The 15,688-nt window shown below is 43.9% G+C and overlaps 1 protein-coding gene across 9 annotated transcripts in view; it reads right to left on the bottom strand.

Moving 5' to 3' along the window:
* MARF1 (meiosis regulator and mRNA stability factor 1) overlaps window positions 1-15,688 on the bottom strand; it is a 40,378-nt gene that overhangs the window by 16,874 nt on the left and 7,816 nt on the right. For 2 of the 9 annotated variants that reach the window (XM_043560457.1, XM_043560466.1), the window contains exons 5-19: window positions 14,959-15,185; window positions 13,515-13,632; window positions 12,746-12,918; window positions 11,302-11,730; window positions 10,943-11,100; window positions 10,697-10,855; window positions 9,479-9,671; window positions 8,582-8,760; window positions 6,847-6,927; window positions 4,539-4,775; window positions 4,293-4,412; window positions 3,488-3,663; window positions 1,505-1,725; window positions 645-787; window positions 335-468 (exon numbers count right to left, since the gene is read on the bottom strand). In XM_043560457.1, coding sequence (XP_043416392.1) covers window positions 335-468; window positions 645-787; window positions 1,505-1,725; window positions 3,488-3,663; window positions 4,293-4,412; window positions 4,539-4,775; window positions 6,847-6,927; window positions 8,582-8,760; window positions 9,479-9,671; window positions 10,697-10,855; window positions 10,943-11,100; window positions 11,302-11,730; window positions 12,746-12,918; window positions 13,515-13,632; window positions 14,959-15,185 — 2,748 coding nt within the window. The remainder of the gene's footprint in view (window positions 1-334; window positions 469-644; window positions 788-1,504; window positions 1,726-3,487; window positions 3,664-4,292; window positions 4,413-4,538; window positions 4,776-6,846; window positions 6,928-8,581; window positions 8,761-9,478; window positions 9,672-10,696; window positions 10,856-10,942; window positions 11,101-11,301; window positions 11,731-12,745; window positions 12,919-13,514; window positions 13,633-14,958; window positions 15,186-15,688) is intronic. The other 7 variants (XM_043560459.1, XM_043560462.1, XM_043560461.1 and 4 more) reach the window with 7 other exon arrangements.

Here is a 15,688-nt window from a genome sequence, read left to right as displayed (position 1 = left end):
CAAGCAAGAGCTATGGTAACCGACTCTCAGATGGATAATTATGGTGTCAACAGCCATAGACAGGCTGAAGAAGGCATTTTGGCAAAGTGCTGGTTATGCCCCTCTTCCCCCTAGAGGGAAAATTCTAAATTCTAAAAAACCAGCTTTTCTTATTGGTGAGTGGCTTCCTGCTCTGAAGAACCTAGGATCCACTGCACAGCACATAGTAGTTTTCACACTGCTCCTTCCATGGAATCTGCAGGAACCATGGGGGCAGGGAAAAGGATATGTGAGACCATGTTAAGATAACCACTGAGATACGCGACTGTCTTCCAGCACATTAAGGTCAACATACCTCTTTTGGGGATACAAATCACCATTTCACTATCTTGTTGGGACAAGCAGATGGTTGTGTCTGGAATCTCTGATACGATATCAATCAATTCACAAACACCATATTCAGTGACATCCCAGTCTTTTGAGAAACACCTAGAATTTAACCATGGAAATGGGTAAAGAATGAGACATATCACTTGCTAAATAAACTTTGTAAGTTTTCCAAAAGAATGTTAAATAGAAAACGTTAGGTAATTACTTTAGATTTGTGGGAAGAAAAAGTGTCTTAAAATATTTGCTTTCATTTTCCCCCCTTCTCATCAACTCACCAATGGTAAGCCTGTGAGAACTCCCTCACAATGACCTGTTTGCTGGCTTGGGATTTGAGAAGTTTTAGTAAATCCTGAGTAAAGCGCTTCACCTGGGCCCTGTGGGTAAGGGTCAACAACCTTTTGGAGCCCATTCCGAGGATCTGTAAATCAAACACTTTGATTATTTATACTCGTAAGACCTTGGCACATACTGACTTTCTGGTTGATGGCATTTTCTCTCTCCTGTTACCGCTCTCAGACAATAAGCCCCTTTATGTGTGATATCTGCATTTTCAAACACATGTAGATCAACAGAATGTAGATGTTCAAAATGAACATCTGCTCAAGTGCCTGGGACCCCCCACCCCCTTTTTGTTTGCCCTTCATACCCCTCCTCAAATAGTTGTGAATACAGACACAAAAAGCAACTAATTTTGTCTACAAAAGACAGCTAAGGTATTCCAAGCCATTTTACAAGTGGGAAGCTGTTTTACAGGTAGGAAGCTATATAACAGTCTAGGTTAACAGGTAAAGAAAGATTCCTTAGGAACCAACATGAGGCTCCAGCCCAGGAGCTCGTCTTTCACTCGTTTACGAGAGGTAAGCCCGTGTTCTCGGCAGCTCCTCTGTAAGAGTGAACAACCCTGGAGAGCTCTGGGTTAGGAGAAGGGAGGTCAGTCTACACAGATTAGAAGAAAAACACTTGACAGTGCTCTAAGGAGTTCGTTCTTTAAGTAGAAACTCACAGCTTTCTGCAAAAACCAAGAAGCCATCTTGGATGAGGTTACCAGCTAACCCATTTCTTCGGCTGAGGTAGCCAAAGCCACAGAGGAACATTCTCATCTTTAAAATAATAATAATTCCTGAACTTTCCTTACCTGCAACACATGAGGCACAGCTTCCAGTAATTCTATCAGCTTGGAATATCCATAGTCTGATACCCGGCACTGCTTTGCAAAATGATGGTGGTAGGACGGGATGAAATTACTAATTGGGATGACACAGGACGGCTGGCTCTTTAGCAGGTCAATCACTTCCCTGCTAAACTGGATCAGCTGGGGGTTACCCACAGGACTTTTAGAACGCAGAAGCCAAGGATCTAGACAGGGGGAGAAAAAGAGAGCATTCCTAAGATATAAAGTGGGATCTTACCTCTGAAACAAAGGTAACTAACCTTGCACTCGCTCGCCTGAGCTCACCCATGACGACGCAGATGAGACCAAAGGGCCTCTTTACTTCTCAGCATCTATATTCAGGTTCTATATAATAATCAATGGGCCAGCCCAACTTCTTTATGGGCTGGCAGATGTTTTCCCACTATTTCTCGAAGTCCAGTAGTCAAAGCATAGTTCAGCATAGTGTTAACTTAAAGCAGAAGTGAAATTCCACAGCAAGTTTCCACCTTATAAACTCGTTGTATTTCAACGACTCATTTGCATCTTGGTCCTGCGGAGCATACTTTCTCACAGAAACAAAGTTATAGATGGTCAGCAAGCGGGTAGCCCAGAAGAGCCGAGCTAACCCATGTGGAAGCTGAAAACATTACCCAGAAAATCACGGAAAACAGCAATGTAAAACTAGCTGATATAAGAGTAAGAAAGAAATTTTTCTTGAACGCCCATGTAATTGAGAAAAAGTTTTCATTATAAACGTATAAGCAGACAAAAACCTTTCTAAGACCCTGGCAGGCTAACGACACAGGAGGAAGGAGAAACAGCACAGGCCCGGGAGCCTGCACCGGCCAGGGCTGAGGGGAAAGGCAGGAGAAGGTGGCAAGCAGCGTTGCTACCAGTCTTTCTCCTTCCCTGGTTATCCTCACCCTTCTTCCTATAGAGGGAGAGAAAGGGAGGAAGTATTCAGGGTCAAAGAGAAGGAAATGTGCATATAGCGGCAACGATTTGCAGTGCTGTTCACAGGTCGTGGGATTAGACACCTGCGACTCAGGGATGCCCAGAACTCAGCAACCCACCCAAATCTAGGTTCACGTTTCCTGGTCTTTTATACTAACAGCTAAATCTGTTTTCAGATTTATCCAAGTCAGAAATGTTGACCACAATGAATTTCACAGGTAAATCTGCATTTAGAGAGATTTCCTTCAACTACTTGAAACTATTTTTTTTTTAATTTTTTTTTTTCAACATTTATTTTTGGGACAGAGAGAGACAGAGCACGAACGGGAGAGGGGCACGAACGGGAGAGGGAGACACAGAATCCGAAACAGGCTCCAGGCTCTGAGCCATCAGCCCAAGCCTGACGCGGGGCTCAAACTCCCGGACCGCGAGATCGTGACCTGGCTGAAGTTGGACGCTTAACCGACTGCGCCACCCAGGCGCCCCTTGAAACTATTTTTAAAAGGCTAGCCAACTGACAAGCCAAAAAGTCTCACAAAATTAGGTAGGGCTAAAGAGATTCGTCATTGTGAAATGTGGATTTTACATTTTTTACACAGCTTATGCTGGTACTCCCCAAAAGTCTTGTTCTGCCAAACCTTCAGCACTTTAGAGAGTAGTTTTTAAAAAGATCAAAGGAGGGCCGCCTGGGTGGCTGTTAGGTAAGCATCCGACTCTTTGATTTCGGCTCAGCTCACCATCTCACGGTTCTTGGGCTCATCAGGCTCTGAGCTGACAGCATGGAGCCTGCTTGGGATTCTCTCCCCCTCTAGCTCTGCCCCTCCCTCACTCGAGGGCATGGGCATGCGCCTCTCTCTCCCTCAAAATAAACATTAAAAAAAAAAAAAAAGATCAAAGGAGACATCCACAGTGCTTTGTGCTTGGCAAACAGGGCTGCTGTGGAAGATAAAAGCCAAGAGCCTCCTCTCCTAGTAGGTGGTGGCTCAGAAACATCCGATACCTGCCTCCTACCTGTGTTTGGAGGTGGGGGCTTGTTGTGAATCCATTTGACCACTTTGACGCCATTCTGTGCAGTGGCGATGTTTACACCTGGAACACAGGTGATGAGGTGTTCTAAGGGGACACCCCCTTGATTTTCCTGCACTATTTCTAGTTCACCGAACTCTGCAGCATAACAATCTGGAAAGCTGAAGTGGGGAAAAAGAAGGGTAATTACAATAATGGAAAAGCAAAGCACCTGGTAAACAGAAATCTCTACCTTAATATATCCACAAATAAGTAATTTCTGTTTAAATCCCCAGGATCTGGGTTTGAACATTAGAATTAAGGTCCGAGGCAGGGGAGCCAATCACTGTGGCACTGACCTCTTTGATGCAGTCTGATGAGACCAGAAATTCCTAGACAATTTTCCCAGCAGAGGGTGTTAAAAATAAGGCAACTGGGTGCTCAGTCAGTGATTTACCTGCTTCAATGCATTAGTGGCTTTTCTCTCAAATTTTGCAGCCCAGGGCTGAAGGCTGTGTACCCTCCTCTAGCACGTGTGTGCACCTGTAGTACACCACTTACAATAATCTCGTCTTTGTGGAGAACAAGCTTTCCTATTCATTGCTTACGTTTCTAAAAATCTGCACAAATTTTCTTGTTCAAGTATTGAGTGAATGGATCCTATTTCAGATCTACTTTGACTGCAAGGTGCTAAAAATGTTAGGATGAAGCATTCTATAATACTTGCTTGGGAAGAGGTGTGGGCAGAGGGCAGACTTTCTAGAAAGAGGAGAACTAAGGCCTCATAACTCAATGGCTTTGACATGTTCACCTTAATAAAGGCACGGTGCCCTCATGTGTCTGCAGAAGACTATGAACCTGGGGCGCAAATGTCTTCAAAGAGAGGATCACAAAAGGAATCTTATAGGAGTCTGGATCAAATTCGTGTTCACTACAGAAAAGAGAACAAAACAGTTAGCTGACGTTTCTCAGTGGTCTAAAAGGTCTTCAAGGTAACTAACAGACGTTCAAGGACCTTATACACAAGGATTATTTCTAGAAGGAAACGAGGTTCTACCTGAAGTCCTTATCGGGGCAATGTTGTCTGCAGACAGGCTCGTGATATTCTAACTCTTCAAATATAATTGGGCTGCAATTTGTCGAGGAGCCGTCATGTGACTGCGAAGACCCCAAGGGGCTCTGCCGGGCCTGACTGCTGGGCAACAGACACACCAGTCTTCCGTTTCCTTGTTCGCGGATTGCCACCGTGTCTGTTAATTTATATAAATCCGACACGTTCAACTTGTGTCCAAATCTAAAAGCAAGGATAAGGGGACAGAAGTTGACTTGGGATGTTCTTCTCTGATTACACAGAAACGCCTGTACTGATTAAGTAAAGGGCTATTGCTAAGGACGGATCCTCCATCTCTTCAAAAGTAAGGTGGGATTAATTCTACTCTAAATTCTTTCACTCCCAAGCCAGTAACACTTGGCACTTCCTTTGAGTCACCTCTGGCTCACTGCCCATCAGTCATTATGTCATTTGCTACCTAACCCTCGAACCCCTGCAGTTGCTGCATATGACCTCACCTCACTGTCTCAGATGGAAAGCTATCTGACATGACCTCTTTTGACTCCACTCCCCAAGCTGGAAATCCCTCTGTACCACCCCTCCCCATCTCTGCTCTGCTACCTCAGAAGAGGTAGGCTCCTTTCCAGCTACTCCCTCACCTCACCTATTCCTTAACCTTGAGACCCACACTTCCTGAGACTGGACTCCTCAATCATCCCCCCACCGTGTGTGTATCTTTCATACTTGGGAGCTTAAAGGCACAGGCTTGGAAGGCAGACAGATTTGAGTTCATATCCTTTTCCCTCCAGGATTTTATCCACAGGACTCGGGAGGGATGGCTCTCAAGTCACCAGCGGCTTCCTCCTCCCCTCCCCCCAAAACCCCATGCCACATTCTCCGCTCCCTCAATGACGCCAGCCATCCCCACATGTCCTGGTAACACCCTCACCTCCTGGTTCTCTCCTGCTTCCCGTCCCGGGTGGTATTCCATCCAGTTCTGCCCTTCTCTTGGCTTCCCCTCACTCCCTCCCTGCTCCCCTGCCTCTCCTGATCCCCTTTAGGAAAGTAACGGTCACATCCTCATTATCTCCAATGTCCAAGCCAAGGTCAAAACCTCACTGCACTTTCTGGACAGGCTTTCTTTATTTTCTATTTCTGGTTTAACCATACTAGCATCCTCTCAGTCAGCCAGGACAAAACAACTCAGAATCAAACTGCCTCTCCTCTCCACCTTGCCAGCTACATAAAACTAGTCACAACGTCCTATTTCACTGACAACTGAAACTTCGGTGTTCCAACAGCATCTGCTTGGACCCAGGACTGGGACAGCACTGTCCCTTCTTTGTGTCCTTCTCTGCCCTGTTCATTCCATCTCAGCTTGCACCGCCACCACATGGCCCGTTGTTCCGCCACTACTCAGGGCTCCGGGGCTTCAGAGTAACAGTCCAGCTCTTTGTTTTTTCCATCCTTATAGCATTTTCCCCTCCTCACTCACTTGGGGATAGTTTTCTTTGTTCTATGTGATGATTTACGAGTATTTCCTCTTCCCTTCCAGACATAAGCTCAAGGACAAGGATCGTGTCTTCCCAGCTCTGCACTCTCCACAGAGGCTCAGACTTTTTAAAGATTTTATTTTGGGGAGGATGGGCTAAATGGGTGATGGGCATTAAGGAGGGCACTTGTTGGGATGAGCACTGGGTGTTCTATGTAAGTGCTAGATCACTGGGTTATGCTCCTAAAACCAAAACTACACTGTATGTTCACTAACTTCAATTTAAATAAATAAATTTTTAAAAAAAGATGTTGTTTTTAAAAGTGATCTCTACACCCACCGTGGGGCTTGAACTCACAACCCTGAGATCAAGAGTCACACGCTCCACCAACTGAGCCAGCCGGGTGCCCCTAGACTTCCATACCACCCATACTTCCTGAGCATCTACTAAGCCCTGGGTCCTGAAGGGATGGTCGTAAGTCAGATCCAGTCCTTGCCCTAGAGCTTACAGCCTAGAAGGTGCGTGAAAATGTTCATTCAGTGATGAGCAAAACGAATCAGTCAATGGGAAAAACATACAGCTTTAGGGACTGAGGCCTAAATTTATTAAAAATGAAACACGTTTTTAAAATGTATGTTAAAATAGAAACGTGAATCTGGATACCATTGTCTTTACGTCATTTCCTCCACCAGGCTGGAAATAGTCCTCAGCAGCTTTTCCTCAAGAGATTTATGCCAATCACCAATTAATATAGGAATTCTGGAAGCTGCCAATCAGTACTGACCAGATCAATGAAAAAAATAATAATAAACCTAACTTACTTTTTTTCATAGATATCTGTAAATTTAAAAAGAGGCAGACAGCAGGCAGGAGCGTCCTGAAGAATAGACATTGTTTCTGCACTGTAAAACAAAATTTTACTCAATTAGAAAACAGATGTCATTCGATATCAACAGAGGATTTCCAAGTGGTATTTTAAAAACACAGTTCATAGGGAGCGGAAAAATAAACAAAAACAAAAACAGTTCATAAAACTGATTAACACAATGTACAGTTGACCCTTGAATAACATGGGTTTGAACTTCACGAGTCCACTTATATGTGGATTTCTTTCGATAAATGCAGTACAGTACTATAAATGTATGTTCTCGTCATTATGATTTTGGAAACATTTTCTTTCTCCTAGCTTATTTCATTGTAAGAACGTAGCATATAACACATACAACCTAGGTGTTAATCAACTGTTTATGTTACCATTATCAGTAAAGGCTTCCGGTCAACAGTACAGTACGCGATTAGTAGTTAAGATTTGGGGGAATCAGAAGTGATATGGGGATTTTTGACTGCATGGGGCAGGGGGGTTGGCACCCCTAACCCCTGAGCTGTTCAAGGGTCAACTGTATACACAACATAAATTTACCAGTTTCTGGTATGTCAAAATTTATTTTCTGGAAAACCTTGAAAAAAAAATGACTTTAGGGACAAGGTGATTAAAGAATATAAAGCCAGACACTGGGATTTTTATCAGACTCAAGCAGAGCACTTTTCACACCTGTGTATCAGAAGGACACTGACCGCTCAAATGAGACAAACACCTTGTTAACAGAAAAAAAAGGGCAGAACAGCTTGAATGGCTCCTGCCACGTCGTGTGTCACGTGTTACAGACGTGGACGTAGAATTCCCACAGTGGAGGATACACAAGCAGATACAATATCATCCCAACTATAGTTTTAAAAAAGGCAGCCAAGAACGATCAGAAGAAAACAAATAGGCAAACCGTTGCACGACTGGCTTCGAGCCACAGGATTATAGATTCCCACCACGCCCCACCCCCCCACCCCCCAGCTTCTTTTGTATTTCTGACCTTTCCAAAGTTTCTTCAATGAGCATTATTATTTTTATTCTAGGGGAAAAAAACATAATTTAAAATAATGGTGAAGTACACATTACGGAAAAAGATCTTTGAGAGTTGAAACAGATTTTTAGGAGTGAGTTCTGTTTTACTAGTTGTCCCCAAAACAGGGAAAGCCGAAGAAGAATCAAAGCACATTAAGAATGAAAGCACCACCAGATTCCTACAATTGACAGAGTTGAAGGCAGACTTACAGAGCTGAGTGTCTATTTGATGCTAAGGATATATCTGCAGGTTGAGAGCTTGCAGCTTTGTAGATCTACCCTCTACAGACAAACCCACCTTCTCCTAAGATTTGAAGGGAACATTTCAGACTTTCCAGGCTTATAAACATTTACTGTAGAGGGCTACTATTTTTAGAACCTGTTCTGGATATGCGGTGTATTATTTTACTCCTAACCGCCTGCCAAGTTTAAGCTGTACTTCACCTTTGAGTAGTGGACTTGAGTAAGAGTTGAATTATTCTAACCAGCTTATTGCTACCTTCCAGCTCATTTTCTAAGTTCTGTCACAACTGAGAATAAACATTGCTGCGTGTGTAATCATCAAAGAGGGTCGGGAATGTGATGAAATCTATTTTGTTTTTTCCAAAGTTGTTTCTGGGCCAAGAAGTTATTTCCTGAAATAAATGGTTTGTTTTTACCTCAGTAAAGAGAGTGATTTATTAGCAGCTCCTGTGGCAAGTGAGACCAGGATCTTCTTGCTGCCAATTTTGTATCTGTGGAGGCTATTCACCGCACTGATTGCTTCTTGTAAGTTCTCCATCTGAACAACAGCCTTGAGCTGATAATCTGTATGGGGGCTGAGCTCAACACTCTTCACCTACAGCAGTAAAAAGGAAAAGGGAATGCTAGGTCTACCCCGAACCCTGTCAGCTTCAACCTGAAGGTGAGTTATGAAGGAACACGTCTGTGGACTTCCGTGCTTCTGTGAGGGAATGTGTCTGAACGCTACGCTTCTGCCAAGCAAAACCTAAGTGAACCAGGACTGGGTGACCTTCAGAGACGTGAAATCGGCCCGGCCTGCCTGCGTGCTCTGGCACGCGCAGCTCTCTGATGCAGGCTCGGGAGCCAAAATGTGTGAGGAGTCCTTGGGGTCTTCTCCAGACCCTGCAGACACCCGGGGCATAGCCATTTTAATCACCTGGAATAGGTGCACTTCTAGCAAACGGCACCTAAAAACCCCATCAGACACAGTAAGATACTCACAAAAACAGCCAACATTACTTTAGAATCCTACTTCTGTATTTTAGCAGCCAGAGTGAAGTAAAATCCATCAGAGTTTCATTTCCCAAAGTGCTACTTAAATCCGTGCCTGTGACCACGAGTGCCTCTCCCCTAGGTCTCCTGCTCTCCGGGGCTACGCCCTAAAAACTACAAGTACAGCATCACCGTGAGCAGACCACAGGAAAAAGGAAGGAGTGCAGACTCATTCAGTGATACGTCTATCCTGGCTGCGGTTACGTGTGTTGAACTACGTTCTCCCGACTTGAAGCGCTAGCAAAGGGTAAAAGGAAGGCAAGAGGGGGTGAGAAGGTTACCTTGCCGTGCCTAGAAAATGCCTCCTGCATAAGCTGCTGCAGCTCCTTCCGGGATAATCTGTAGTCGATGTTGCTGATCTGGATGTCAGCACCATTTGCAAACGGGTCTGGGCTGTCAGCACCAATGCTCGAATTTGCAATGTTGAAAGCAAGTGGGGACGCTCTGTTTAAAAGGTTTGGAGACATACTCCTGCTTAAAACATACATGGTGGAGTATTTTTAAAAACCGTTATTCTATTTACTTAGTTTAAATCACTTAGGCTCTGTTTGAAGCTATATGTAAAAACAGCTTTCCGTAATGCAACCAAGCAGAATATTTGGTTTCCAAATGTATTTTTATCTTAAATGTACACTGATTTAGACTTATTTCCAAAAGTACTACCTATTGACCTGTTATTAACAACCAGTACACAATTTAATACCAAATATTCTTTCATTGGATTATTTAAAACTAGAGGCAGAAATTATAGGCAGACCCGGTGAATTCATTTTCTACTCTGGGCATTGATTCTTGGTGAATTAGCCTGCGATACCAATAAAAGTCATTTAACTTCTCCCTGGCTCTGAAAACGCTACTGTCGCTCACGTGTTGTAGTCTTTTATGAGAATTTTTAATTTTAACTTTGCAGATCCAAAGTCACTTTCTGGAGCGAGCCTTCAGCAACTCAGCGCAACAAATACAATGCGTGAAGGAGTTCACAAGGTGCAACGTGGCCTCATGGCTCCTGTCCTCCAAGCTTCCAGAAGTACTCAGTGTGAGTCTGGAGAGCTTAGATAAGGTAAGCGTTACTTGGGTAAGTACGGTGGTCTACAGACTGCCCCCCACTCCTGCTTCTCAAATGGCTCCCTCCAATTACCCTGTGAATAAGAATAACCAGGGCACGTGTAGTTGGGGCTGCTTCCCCAACACGACAAAGTGAGGAGGAAACAGTAAGGACATCTACACGTGCCTCCCATCATGGCCAGGGAGTCCGAGTTAAGTTTCTGTGATCTCTGCTTACCCAGATTCCCACGTGGAGGGGAGAGACGTTGAGGAGCACGGCCCCCCATCGTAAGCTAAGATGGCCTGAGGAAGGGGGGTTGGAGGACGAGGAGGGAGGACTCATCTCTTATTTCTGTATTCATGCACTTGCGTCGCCGGAGTTCCTTTGAACCAGCATCGTGTCATCATCCCTGCTACTGCACGCAAGTACCCCACGATCAAGCAGGTGGACTCACCGAGAAGACCAAGACTGTGCTGCGAGCAGGGGACTGACTTGCCGTGACGTGATCAGCTTGCTGAAAGCAGATGGGTAACTCACTTGGAACGGAGTCTCCTCTTTCTCTTTGTTCTCTACAGGAGAGCTGGTGACACTCCGGGGACAGGGGTTCTCTTTCCTAATGGAGGGAACACATGAAGGGAAAAGGTCACGTGCTTGCCTTCACATCAGACAAGAGGCCGTGAGGAAGAGTAACGTAACCTACTTCGGGTTGGTTTTGTAAGCGGGTTCTGCCGTCCCCGAGTTTTTGGGTGCGGGCGCTGCAGCGCTCAAGCTTCTGTGGGGAGGCGCCACCAGCCTCAGGTGGCCTTGCTGGGAGTCACTGCTTCTAGCTCCAGTCTTTGACTCCATGCGGCAGAGCTCCTTAAAAGAGACAAGCGCAGCGGAATTTAAAACTGAAGCGACCAAGATGTGTTAAACCCTGTACAGAAAACACGTAACTGAGAATCGTCAAAAATGGAAAACAAAAAAGGACATGCCGAAAGCAAGCGGGGCATGTAAAACACGGAGAAGAAGAAACCGAACCTACCGTAAACTTCAGAAAGCAAGAGGTATCAAAGTTACCTGTAAACTTTTAACATTTGTGTTTTTTGTAGCAGATCCAGAATTTGCCTGCGACCCTTTTCCAGGCGTGGCTTTGGCACTGGAAGATTGTTCACTCGTATCTTTGATGAGGCACAATTTTGGATTCTTAAGTTTTTTGGGAGACTTCACTTTATCAGCAATTGCATTGGAACTCTTTGTTTCACAGAGTTCTCTATTTTTTGGAGTAAATGACACAATGATCCTATTACCAAAGACATCTTCGTTTTCCATTCGCTTCTGAGCCCGTTCTGCACTATCTTGGTTTATGAAGCGGAGAATTGCACTGCAGCCTGTGATACTCAGCACTTTCCCACCACAATTATCAGACAGGCGCCTGAGCCTGTTGGTGATGCTCTTGCCATCTTTATTTGCTGGTAGGTTATAAACATAGAGCAGAGTGTGGCACTGCTGATACAGAGGAAAAGGGTTACAACGGGTTAACTCAAGGGCACACATTCAATTACAAAATTAGAAGAACAAGGAGTGATCTCCAAACTTAAGCTAACAACCTCGGAGGGGAGGTGGTAATGATCTTGAGGGAAGACGGTGAACTTGCTTAAACCCAAAAAAACCCAGAAAGAGGGAAATGTACCTTAAAGTACCACTCTGGCCAATGAGAATGGCAAGATTTAATGCTCTGAATAATCAAGTCTTTTTCTTCTTTTTAACCATGAAGAACAGGGACCTCAAAAGTGGGCAATCTCTGACCTAAAATACTACATTCGACTTAAAGGCCTCTGAGGCTAGAAAAGAAAATGCCAATTTCTTTAGGAGTCATATGTATATTCTCCAAATGGCTGAAATGCAGCTCAAGAGTGTAGTAAATGTGCTTTTTTTCCCAAATCAAGACCATAAGGAATGCTCACCCTGCTGGAAATACGGGCTTTCTCCTAGCACGTGGCTCAATAAGCTACAGGTGTAGCAATAACCGCTCTGAATCCTGCACATGCATGGTGGGGAATAGAACTATGCAAAACCAGCTCAGAGGGCTACTGAAGTTTAAGGATTAAATGCCCAAGACGTGTACGATTTACTCTGTTTATCTGACTGCAGCCACATGAGTGTGTGCAAACCATCACCATATTCTTTACCCATGACTGGAAGAAAAAGACGTAATAAATCTTTCCCTATTGCTTTCATCCAGTTGACACAAACACTGCTGGCTTTGGAGACACTGACCAGAGGTGTTGGGAAGATAAACCTACAAGCCAATTCCCCACGATACCGTGAAACAAGCTAAAAGCAAAATTCATACATGCCAATTCTCTATTGGTAAGAAAAGAACTATTTCTAAGCCTTACTTCAAAAATCTGGCCAGCCTCCTACAAAGAACAGCCTCACCTGGTGACCCCGTTAAGGGCGGTCTTCGGCCCCCAAAATCTAACATTAGAGTGCAGCAAAAGAAGAATGCAAACCCACTTACTGGCATTTTTAGTGGTAACCTGGGGGGCAAGTCGGAAATGAACTCTTCGAATCTGATCAGCTCATTAGCATGATGCAGCAGTGCTTCCGAGGCCTGGTTTTTATGGACCAAAATTATGTGGAAACCATGCCTGTGTCTCAGATCACTAAGCTCCAATGCAAAATTGACATCAGCTGAAAGAAAAGGCACAGCCCACCCCGTCCCCAAACATTAGAAAGACGTGACACAGACACACAGCTGTACTGCCCCCTACTGAGAAGGAAGGAATGGCTGGACTGGACTCAGAGTTGCTCCACCCCCCTGCCCCCCAGCTCCCACCCCCTTAACTGAAACAGGAACACGTTTCACACAAGAATGAACACCGTAGGGCAATTTTACCACATACTTCTACTGAATTCCAAGACACGTTACTTCCAATAGTAAAAGAGAGCAAATATTAATATTTCGGGGAGCATCAGCTTTGGAAATTCTTCTTAAATTGTTAAAACTAGAAATACTGGGCCCAGGATACAAAAAAATAAAGTAGAATAAAAAATTACATTTTCTTTAACTGGCCCCACAAGAATCCATATTCAAGCTCTAAGGAGAAAATCCACAAAATCTACACAGACTCCGCTTTTTTCTCTAAACCGTTCTCAGAGGTAAGCACAAATATGGCCTGTGCATTTCAGCCTCTCTGGGGGCATATTTCACTCAAATGTGTCCTGGCTTCTGTAATAATTCCCACACAGCGCGTTTAGTGGAAATGAGCAGATGTCTCTGCACTTACTCGACACGAGAACCACAGTGGCTGGAGCAGTGTGAGTGTTCGCAAACCTTCGGAGACTCTGGCGCAGTTTGTCGTCAGCCGCGTTCTTGGCGGTAGCGTTGATGTGGGCAACGGTCACCTGCGTTGATTCAGAGTGAGGACAAATTAGTAAGAGCTGAGCTTAGGAAATCACTACACATTCTGCCCACATCTTCAGAGACGGTCCTCAAGGAACGAAACTCTAGCTGTTGTTATTCTTGCCACTTAGCAGTGAAAAGAAAATCATCAACGGATCTCAGTAATTTCAAATTTGTGTCTCTGTACAAATGAACTAGATCCATTGTTAGCCCTGCACGCCTCTCTTCATCTGCTCTTGTCCTTCATCCAACCCCCTTTCAGAAAACAGGCAGACAAGGAAGTGAGATATGAAGTAATGCAGCTCTAACAGCTTTTGCCAACAACCAGGAAGTAGCAGAGATGGACAGAGATGATGAACCTAAGATTTAGGGCTGTATATGATGTCACTTGTCTCTGCTACACATAGTCTATAGCTTTCAGGATCTGGGGTTAGGTGATGGGAGAGGAAAGGCATCTGTCCCCAAAAGAGCAAAAATGGATTTATTTCTGTTAAAGTTATCAGGCTTATACTGAAGTCTCCAAGGGCAAGGAAAGGTTTTGAGAGGCATTTCAACTACATACAATACACAATAGGATTTATTAGTTTTTTAAGGAGCATAAGTATGTAATTTTAGGCAGCAATATGGCATAAAAACAGAATTACTTGTCTAAGCGTCAAAGAACTGGTTTCTAGTTCCAGCTTACGAGACTAGACTTTGCAGTCAGACAATCTGGATTTAAATCCTAGCTCATCTGGTTACTGGCCACGTGATCTTTAAAAAGTTGTTTAACATCTTGGTGCCTCAGGTGAATTTGCAAATTTCAAATAATAAATCCTATGAGCCCTTTTCATAGAGCAGCCATGAAAATCAAAAGAAAGGATGCACACGTAACCATGCTGTGACACAGCACTAGTCACATATATGTGGCATTACTGAAAGATCAAATACGATTAAGTGATTTCTAGTACTTCAAAGATAATCTTTTGCTAATTTCCTTTATTTGCCAACCTAGTAGAAATGCATATTTAACAAATTTTGAATTAAAATTATTTGTTTTTTCAACGTTTATTTATTTTTGGGACAGAGAGAGACAGAGCATGAACGGGGGAGGGGCAGAGAGAGAGGGAGACACAGAATCCGAAACAGGCTCCAGGCTCTGAGCCATCAGCCCAGAGCCTGACGCGGGGCTCGAACTCACGGACCGCGAGATCGTGACCTGGGTGAAGTCGGACGCTCAACCGACTGCGCCACCCAGGCGCCCCTGAATTAAAATTATTTAAAAAAAACACACATGTGCTTCTTCTTGTACCATAATAGATGAAAAAACCTTTTTTTTTTTTTTTTACCTGGCAATTATTCAGCTCTTGAATAACTTCTTTGTTTTCTTTACTGATGTCACACACACAGATGAATTCTGCTTCTCTGTGGCCTTTAAAAAACTTCTCACGGATTCTCTGTACAACAGCAGTAGCTGAGCGGCCAGAGGGAACCGAACAGTTTTCAATATCCCAAAAAACTCCAATGGGGGGTAAGTTTTCCAGCACCTGTCCGGCTAGTGCAACTTCTGGTGACCCTTAGGAAATGTTAACACTTTCAATCACACATAGTGAAAAAAATAATGGCAAATTAAAATAATAGGTAGCTACCTATCATTTTTAGTGGCAGAAAAATGAAATTATTGATTGATGTTAAGCTTAAGGATACCAACCTCACTGGTTGACCTAAAAGGACAACCCCAAGTTGCAATAGCATTCCTAAGTGATTATTCCTCTTTTTCAGGAAAGAACAAATCTAAAGGTCAAGTTACTTCAGGCCCACAACAAATCCATTGCAAAGCATGAGCCATCCTCATGCTGACCGTTATGTCTACGTTTCTCTGTACACTAACACGTAGGCGAATGGACACTGCGGCTCTGGGACCTGTCATGCTCTGCCCACGCGTGTCTACCTGCTCAGTATGGAAGAGCAATGAAGAGGTGACAAAGGGTGAATTTGTTACTGTCCTTGATTTAAAAAAAAAAAAAATTTAACACTGCATTAACATCTGATTTAATATAAAAAAAAAAAAGTTTTCCA

The sequence above is a fragment of the Prionailurus bengalensis genome, chromosome E3, assembly GCF_016509475.1.
Source record: "Prionailurus bengalensis isolate Pbe53 chromosome E3, Fcat_Pben_1.1_paternal_pri, whole genome shotgun sequence".
Classification (NCBI taxonomy): domain Eukaryota; kingdom Metazoa; phylum Chordata; class Mammalia; order Carnivora; family Felidae; genus Prionailurus; species Prionailurus bengalensis.
Note: the sequence above shows the minus strand (reverse complement) of the source record. Positions and strands in the feature narration are given on the sequence as shown.